The sequence below is a fragment of the Sarcophilus harrisii genome, chromosome 3, assembly GCF_902635505.1.
Source record: "Sarcophilus harrisii chromosome 3, mSarHar1.11, whole genome shotgun sequence".
Classification (NCBI taxonomy): Eukaryota; Metazoa; Chordata; class Mammalia; order Dasyuromorphia; family Dasyuridae; genus Sarcophilus; species Sarcophilus harrisii.
Window position 1 is genome coordinate 244,073,628 of NC_045428.1, and position 9,274 is coordinate 244,082,901.

At 30.5% G+C, this 9,274-nt stretch overlaps 1 protein-coding gene across 3 annotated transcripts in view; it reads left to right on the forward strand.

Moving 5' to 3' along the window:
- TMEM50B (transmembrane protein 50B) overlaps positions 1-9,012 on the forward strand; it is a 34,685-nt gene extending 25,673 nt beyond the window's left edge. For all 3 annotated transcript variants that reach the window (XM_012546810.3, XM_003766407.4, XM_012546811.3), the window contains exons 4-7: positions 481-548; positions 3,568-3,660; positions 5,946-6,003; positions 7,513-9,012. In XM_012546810.3, the coding sequence (XP_012402264.1) occupies positions 481-548; positions 3,568-3,660; positions 5,946-6,003; positions 7,513-7,558 (265 nt within the window). In that variant the 3' untranslated portion in view covers positions 7,559-9,012. The remainder of the gene's footprint in view (positions 1-480; positions 549-3,567; positions 3,661-5,945; positions 6,004-7,512) is intronic.
- Positions 9,013-9,274: the final 262 nt, after the last annotated feature.

The window sequence follows — 9,274 nt, forward strand, 5'->3', positions numbered from 1 at the left end:
ACTTAGACTATAAAGTTTTCCAAAAAAAGTATTAACCAAAGAAATAAAAAGGAATTCTTGCTAGTATTTAGCATTAGAGCCTGAACTTCATTTAACTTAAGTAGAAAGAAAAATTATCTTTTAAGCTGAATAAAATGGGCCTATTATTAGATGCTTCCAACTTATAATTTATTTTTTCCTATAATATTATTCTCTAAATTTCTTCCTTAAGTCTAGAAATTGTTTAGAAAAATCTTTGCTTTTAATACTCAAAGGGAGTGTTATTTAGGAATAAGATAAAGCACTGTTTCTAGCCACAAAGTATTTGTGGTTTCAAAAAGTGCTTTCAGTTGCCTTCTTGTTTTGTTGTTAGAGTAACAGGTCAGGTATTCAAAGAGAATATATAATTCAAAGATACTTATTTTAAAAAACAGAAACCTTTGGATCATATGGTTTTTGTCTTTTTTTGTTATTATTTGTATGTTTGTATATGTATTCTAGGATAAATGCTGTGTCAAATGCTCAAGTGAGAGGTGATAGCTATGAAAGTGGCTGTTTAGGAAGAACAGGTAGGTAAAATCACTTTGGGGTAGCTTTTGATTATACTATAAATGAATAAAAACTGACAAAATATGCCTTGATCTCCAAAAACTGAGTCCTTTATACAGAGCTAATAATGGGGTCCTAAAATATAACTTTACAACTTTTTATAGTCTTGCCTTAGGAAGATTAAAATTTTTTTGAGAAGTTTGTATTTGTGATAATGTTCTGTCCCACATATATAATAAGCCAATTAGTAAGACTCAGACTTGCTTTATTTTTCTAGGATGTTGGTGGATTTTTGTGTTTATCTTTTTATTTTGCCCTTTGTGATCATCATGAGTAGGTTGGTTAGCTAGGTTTGGCGACTAGCATATTCAAATAGTGAATTTTTTTTAATCAACTGAGTGAATTATCCTGATTTTGATAATGTGTGTTTGTGTATGTCAGTGAATGGCATATTATAGCCATTTTGTCTGTGTGCTAATGGTGTGTGTATTTTTTTAATCTGCATTTTTTTGATGGAACATAACTTCCTGCTTGCATACTGTGGCCCAGCTAGACTAGCCTTCTTGAAATTCTTCACAAATGATACTTTATCTGCAGTCCCTGAGTCCCTTGGGCCTGGAGTGGAGTCTTTTTCCTTGCTTAGTGTCTTTTTAGAACACCTTATTTTCTTTAAAACGAGGATCAAGTGCCACCTTCTATATGAAGCCTTTCCTTCCAGATTCCACTTCTCTTCTGCCTACCAATTACTTTATACATGCATACATTATATACACACTTACCCTTTAATCTTTTCTGTTAGAATATAAGACTCTTGAAGGAAAGGACTTAAATTTTTGTCTCTATATCTGTGTATAAAATAATAGATTTTTGATGTTCTTGTTTGATTTTTGGCAAACATCTAAATTTTCACTCACTCAATAATAATATTTTTTAATTCACATTAAACTTAAAATAAAATTCTCAAGGGATCCAATGCTTTTATCATAATGGAATTTCATTGTAACAATAACAATAATTACATTTCCAGTTTTTTGAAAGGGCTGTGGATTAAATTGAGCAAATAACCAGCTTCTATGTTCTCTTTTTAAAAAAATTTTTTTTTGCTTGAGGCAATTGGAGTTAAGTGACTTGCTCAGCCATAAAGTATTAAGTATCTGAAGTTAGATTTGAACTCGCATCCTCCTAACTCCAAGGGCTGGTTACACTTCTTTAAGGTATTGTTGAAGTGTCTTGGTAGTTGGCCATCTATTTTTTGTTTTTTTTCTGCTTTTCTGGTGGTGGTTTTTGGGGAATTTGAGTCTCCTTTATAGGGTTATTTATACCTAACAAAATAGACAAAATGAATTGTACATCGGGGTGATGACGATATTTATGATTAGTAGTGTCTTCCAGTGATAAAATAAAATCTGTTATAATAATATATAATAGTGTTTTAAAGTTTGCAAAGCTCCTTTCTTATATCATCTGTTTATCTTTTTTTAGTAGTATTTTATTTTTCCAAATATATCTAAAGATAGTTTTCAAGTTCATTTTTCTTTTTCTTTTCTTTTCTTTTCTTTCTTTCTTTCTTTCTTTCTTTCTTTCTTTCTTTCTTTCTTTCTTTCTTTCTTTCTTTCTTTCTTTCTTTCTTTCTTTCATTGGGGTTCAGTGACTTGCCCAGGGTCACACAGCTATGAAGTGTTAAGTGTCTGAGGCCATATTTGAACTTAAGTCCTCCTGACTTCAGGGCTATCTACTCTCTATCTACTGTGACAGCTAGCTGTCCCTCAGTGTTTATTTTTGTAAAATTTTGTGTTCTTAATTTTCTCCCTCCCTCCCTTACCTCTCCTCTACCTGTTCCAGGGCAACAAGCAATCCTTTTAAAGATATTTCCATATTTGTCTTTTTCCATTATCTTGCTTGGTTTTTACCACGATCCTGTAATCTTGTAATTTCCATTTATAGTTAAGGAAGCTGGGGCCCAGGATCACTCTGATGATTGTCTCTGAGGTGGAATTTGAATTTAAGGCTTCCTGACTGTCAGGGAGTGAGCCCTTTAAGATAATTCCATTTTCTGGAAGGATGGAAATTTGGTATTTGTAAGCAGTAACACTAAAAGACCATTTAGAACAGAATGTCTGAAATGAAGTATTAATTCTTGCCTTTTGAAATAGATGTAGTAAACACTGTCACCTTTGCTTTACGAATCATTAATGTCATTATTGAAGATTGTGTACTGAATGGCAATTTTCATGATCTAGGATTGTATTTAAGGGTTACTTTGCTCCTACATTAAATGGACCCTCTTTGGCAACTTAAAAAAATATATAGTTGGGAAATTTTTTTTTTTTAGTTGAAGTTTTTTTTTTTTTTCATAATATATGCAAGGATAATTTTTCAACATTGACCCTTGAAAAACCTTGTATTCTAATTCCCCCCCCTTTTTTCCCATCCCTTCCTCTAGATGGCATGTAATCCAATATATGTTAAACATCGTAAAAATATGTGTTAAATCCAATATAGGCATACATATTTCTACAATTATCTTGAGGAAGAATCAGATCAAAAAATTTTTTTTAAATGAGAAAGAAAATAAAATTAAAGCAAACCACAACAAAAAGAGTGAAAATGCTATGTTATGATCTACAGTCAATTCCCACAGTTCCCTCTTTGGGTGTAGATGGCTCTCATCGTCACAAGATCTTTGGAACTGTCTGCTCTACTTTTAAACATCTTTATGCTTTTTATAATTTTCTGCCTCCTTGGCTATAATCATATATACCTTAGAAGCAACTTCCAATTCTCAACTTAATTTATTGATTTAAATCTTTAATACTCTGGAAACCAGATAACCAAATGTTGCAAAGGTTTTATAACAGCTGTCTGAGGTAGCCAGAGAGCTTTTTTGTGTGATTTTAGTTTTCAGCTGTGTACAATAGTAGATGATGGTGCTGAAAAGCAGAGTTTAAGATTGGTGAAGTACTATCAGATGTGTTATTTCCAAGATACTTGAAGAAACATGAAAATAGACAAAAATGACAAATCCTATCATCTTTACAGGTGCTCGAGTTTGGCTTTTCATTGGTTTCATGTTGATGTTTGGTTCGCTTATTGCGTCAATGTGGATTCTTTTTGCTGCATATGTTACTCAAAGTAAGTTCATTTCCTTCCAGTTTTTTTTTCCCCAATAAGTGTTAATGCAATAAATTTTAGTTTGTTAACCACCTAATGTAAAATTTGTTTTAAATTTAGGGTGAAGGTAAATATATACTTAAGTTTAAAAACTTTTAATTTGGGGGCAGCTAGGTGGCGCAGTGGATAGAGTATCAGCTCTGAAGTCAGGAGGACCTGAGTTCGAATGTGATCTCAGATACTTAACACTTCCTAACTGTGTGACCCTGGGCAAGTCACTTAACCCCAATTACCTGGTTGGGGGGGGAGGGGACTTTTAGTTTTAGATTAGAAATCTTTTTTTTTTTTTTTAACAAGTTCTAATTCCTTTGAGTACTAGTTCCTAGATTTGAGGAAGGATACTAAAATTTGTGTTTCTGAAATAGGAAAAATGGCACATAATTCCTAAAGGGTGTATAGAATGGTCTTTTCTAAAATTAAAGGTTTTTTTTTTTTCTATTACTAAGCATTATTTTCCCCTCCTTCCCACTTTATTTGCCAGAAAAGAAAAAAACAACACTTTTTAACAAATAAGTGTAGTCAGACAAAACAAATCCCTGGAGTGGCCAGGTCCAAAAATGTGTTGCATTTTGCACATTAGGAGATTTTGTTATGCATGTAATAAGCAGTAGCAAACATTAACATTTTAGTACACAAAGAAGAGAACAGTCTGACACAATATTAATAAAATTCTCTTACTTTTTTTTGGTTTTCATCTGGATAGTATTGATAAAATGAAGTATTGATGTTAATAAAGTGAATTTGTTTAATGGATGAAAGCTAAATATAAAGAAATTTTACATGTTGGGTGAAATCCCTGTTGTCATTGAGTAATTTGAACATTACTGATATAGTACTTACTTTGTACTTTATCTTGATGGAATGAATATAATTTTTGTTAGGGGGTAGTTCCATGGTGTTATGTAACATTTCATTTTTAGTGTTTTAGTAAATAATATATTAGTTGGAGTTTTTTTACTTCAATTTGCTGTTTTTAAAGCCTGCTAAAAATGTAATTTATTTCTTTATCCTGTGACAGCCATGAAAATAGTTTCAAAATTACTTTTCTACAAAAATCTTTATTGTAATTTTCTGATGGTACAGGGGAGAGATTGTTGGGCTTAGAATCAGGAAGACCTGAGTTTAAATCATTGCATCATTGTTAGTTACATTAAATGACCTCAGACTCCTGCCCTTTTTGAGTTCTTCTGTCCATTTATAATTTTTCCTTTCCTGGAGGTCCAACCTCATTTATTGCTGCTGACAGAAGTATTCATTGCTACTTCCTGTAGTATTTTTTCTCTAAGAACCTTTTACATTTGCTTCTAATCTTTTCTGATTTAGGAAATCAAATAACCATATTAAAATTAATTCTAAAATAAGAGTAAATACGTTGAAGAACTCTTCAGAGAAAGTATGAATCTTAGTGCATCAGTTCTGGACAATTCCTTAAGCAGAGAGGCCTTTTTGCTCGCTTCCTTGATCTTTGTTGTTTTCTGAGATAGACGAATAAACAAGTTTTGGATAGGAGAGGTGAAGATGTATTTTTTGTTCTACACTATTACTGACAATATATTATAATATTTCAGATGTCTTGTAGAAAAATGCAGTAACAGAATTGTTGACAATCTATTAAAAGTTTTTAACCGCTTTTGTTTTCAACAATATTCAACATTTCCATGGTGATCTTGGGGAGCTAGGAGAATATATGTATGTGGCTCCTGCTTTTGTTGCAAACAGTTCTGATCCATCTAATATCATGACAATTGTGCTGAAAAGACAGTACATTTAAAAGAAAAAAACCCTGCATCTGTTTTTGCCATAGGTCAATGGTTTCCATCTTTGAGTATGAAGAACTTCTCCTCTGCTCCCCCCTTTCAAATATCAGCCATTGTTTTATGAAAATAATAACAGAATGAAAGTACTTGTGGATTAGTGAATCCTGTAAAAGGAATGCTTGTCTGCCTTTAAGTGTGCTCAGCCCACAAGACATAAACAGTGCCCTAGGTGATGTGTCCATTTCTCTGTTTTGTAATTTTTCTTTATTTAAGGGGAAAAATCCATTTTTAGGTTAATCAATCTATAAATATTATTTAAGGTAAATGCTTTTTAAAAAACCAGATAATTCAGTGAACTCATAGTTTTTTGGTTCCTTTTGATAGGAATTTTTTGATATGTCACATGTTCTGTTTATGGTTAGCACTGATATTTTGTTATTGAATATGTTGATAACAGTTTTTCTCTACATGTATTTTTAATTCTTGCAGATACTAATGTTTATCCAGGATTAGCTGTATTTTTTCAAAATGCACTTATATTTTTTAGGTAAGTTAATCACTTTTTCATTTTTTCCTATAAAGTTTTCTGAAATTTCAGTTCTATTTATAAGTATATTTTAAAAAGAATATAAAATAAAGTATAAATTCATTGGGTTCATTTAGAATGGGCTATGATAATATTATGAATTGTATTTTTTCAATAAAAAAGACATGGAAATGCAAATTTTAATCATGCACCAAGAGTAACACTTAGGTATAAAATTATATGTAATAACTAATTGTTAACTAGTTGAGGTTTAGTTCTGTTTAAATGTGGGTGAATGTAAAAAAAGCACATGGCAATAATCACCTTTAGATATAATCTGCTAAAAGACAACAAGATGGAGGCATTTCTCCTTGAAATATTTTATGGACTGGAAATTGACTTGATCTAGGTGAAAATAAGGGAAAAGACAAAATTTCTCTAGGAAAAAAAATTGTCTTAGGAATTCTAAGGAAAGCATTTTTAACAAGTTAAAAATCCCTATCTGTGAAATTTTGTGCTGCTTAATGATTATGATTAAATGATGACTTCTGAAGTTTTTTGAGTGTAGCTCTTTGGGTGGTACCAACTCTTCCCAACATGTGTGACCTTGTCAATTAAAAAATGCCAGTAACTTGATAGTTTCAGTTATTTTATACCAGTTACATGAAGTTTTATAAGAATTATTTTTAATAGGTCAGTGATCACACATGTATTGTGAATTAAAAAAAAAAAAAACAATTACCCTTGGTATTTTTATGTTACATTTTTGTGGCTGATTCAAAGTGCCACTCAGATCTTTAGTTTTTTGGGGTTTTTTTTCTTATCAGCTAAAAATGTCCTCTGTACCTTTTCCCCCTCATCAATTAGAACAGTTGGCCTGACAATGCAAATTCAAATTACAAAATTTCCTATTCTCAAAAAGCTTTCTGCAGCTTCCAGTTTAAATCTGCATTATAAATTAGAATCAAAAATATGTTTTTGTAGTATTGTTTAGTATAGTATTCGTTATAGTGGTGATTGTAGTTTTAGAATTTTTATTTACTATATTTTAGCTGAAAGTTGAATATGAATATCAGTTCCAATATCAGTTCCAATTTCAAGTACCAAGTACTGATAGAGTAGAATAAAGAGCTAACTATTGATCTCTGAGATACTAGAGGGAGGTGCTCAAATATAGTTGGTGAAGTTGTTGGTACCTCAATAATTTTACTGTCTCAAAATTGTTTAGAGGAAAGAGCTTAACTATAAATTGCAAACTAATTGCAGGTTGTTATTTTTAATAACAAGAAAAACTAAGTTCCAATTTTTAGATATGGTTGAATTTGAAAGAGAATAATACTGAAAATTCTCTTCTCTTAGATGTTAGAATATTATAATGTATTTATGTCTTAAGAATATCCTTCAAAGCAGTTTAGACATTTCTAGTTCAAAAATATTCCAAAATTGAACTTAAATACATATGTTGTAACATACATATAGACCCAAGTTTTTGTCACCATGTAAAACTATATATTTTTCATATTTTTTTAGTACCCTCATCTACAAATTTGGACGAACAGAAGAGTTATGGGGATAAATCACTACTTGCATCAAAATAATTTTGTTATATTTATGTATAAAATTTTCTTTCTCAATTAGATTTGCATTTTGTTAGTGGATTGTACATTAAATGTTGTCAAATTATTTCCCTTATGCCAATTTAAAAAATACTTTTCATTTCTACTCTCTTATTTCATTAAATAGATTGTGAATATGTACATATATGGATGTATATATTATAGATGGTGGAAAATATCCATTTTTCTTATTCTTGCACACTTAGGCTTGACCAGTGCTCTCTGAGCAAGGTTGCAATATGTCACTTTAGAGTTTATTGGCAATACTTGTGTATGCTGTTTTTAATTACCGAAGATGTGCAAAATTAAATCGATGAATATCTGAAATTAGTACTGAACCATTAGGAAGAACATTTCAATAAGCAGTATTTATTTTGGCAGAGAAAATGAGTGTGTTTTGGTTTTTTCTTTTCAATGCTTGCTTGCAAATGTTTAAGTGGAACTTTATATGAAGATTTTTAAATATCCAAGGGACTAATTTGGAAATAAGTTTTGAAGAAAAAATGTTTCTGAATTGCAAGGCTCTAAAGTGGAAATAGCACATTGCTAATTAGTTTAGATTTAATGTGGTCAAAATAAAATGACCACAAAAAAAGTTGGCAACATAATTCTTAGAAAATGCAAGTAAAATAGTCTGTGTATTGTGCTTTTTTCTTTACAATCTATGAATTACATGACATGACAGCATTGCTTAAGCTCACGTGAAAGAAAGCACGTTGGTTTGAAAGAATTAAAAATTCTTAAGAATTCACAATAGTACAAGATATGCTTTTATTCTAATGAAAGGAATAGGGAAGACAGTAAAAACTAGCTTTCCTTCCAAAAGGGTACTACCACTACGTTTAAGAAATAAACATTTTATCTACTTATTTGCAAGACTGAAAGCCCCTATTCAAATGTATTCATTGAGCTTTGAGTAAACTGTTATAAAAAAACTTAGAAAATTTTGCAGGCATGTATTATATTACAATCATAGCTCTAATTTATTGAATTATATTAAGCTAAGTAAGCACAAAAACACAGTATAGTCTCAAGGGAATTGTTTGAATAGCATCACTATCTCATATTGCACTGTTACTTGTTACATAGGTTTTGGTTGTACTTTATTTTTCCCTAGTTTTACAAATTATTTTTCTTGTCTCTAAGACAGACTCTATAAAACAAATAGCATTAAAATGCAGCTTAAAAATATCTTCTCTGAGAGTATTTTCTTTGCACAGAATATGAAGCAAATTGTGGAAAGCTGTGCTATTGTCTATACTTCATCCTGTTTACTGTTTGTATAGTTTTGTTTAAAAATCTTAGCAAACTTTTTATTTTCCCAAAACGATAAAACTAGCATCTTTGAAGTTCCTTTTTATGTCCTCTCAGTTGTAACTTATTTTAAATATAATAAATATTTCTTTTAAGGATGGTTTGTTAAATTTTATTTGACCAAAAATATAATTTGAAAATGGTTTTATATTATTCATTATTTACACAAATAAGTGATTAAAAGAGGCAGATTATAAAAACAAAAAGAATAAAAACAATATTTTAAAAAACCCAATATTCTCAGCACTTCTTGGGCATACTCTTGGTGAATTGTTATGTCTATAGCACATTGCTTAGTCAAAAAAAAAAAAAAACCTACAATAACACTAAAAGTTCAGTATCTTTTTTTCCTATTGAAAATG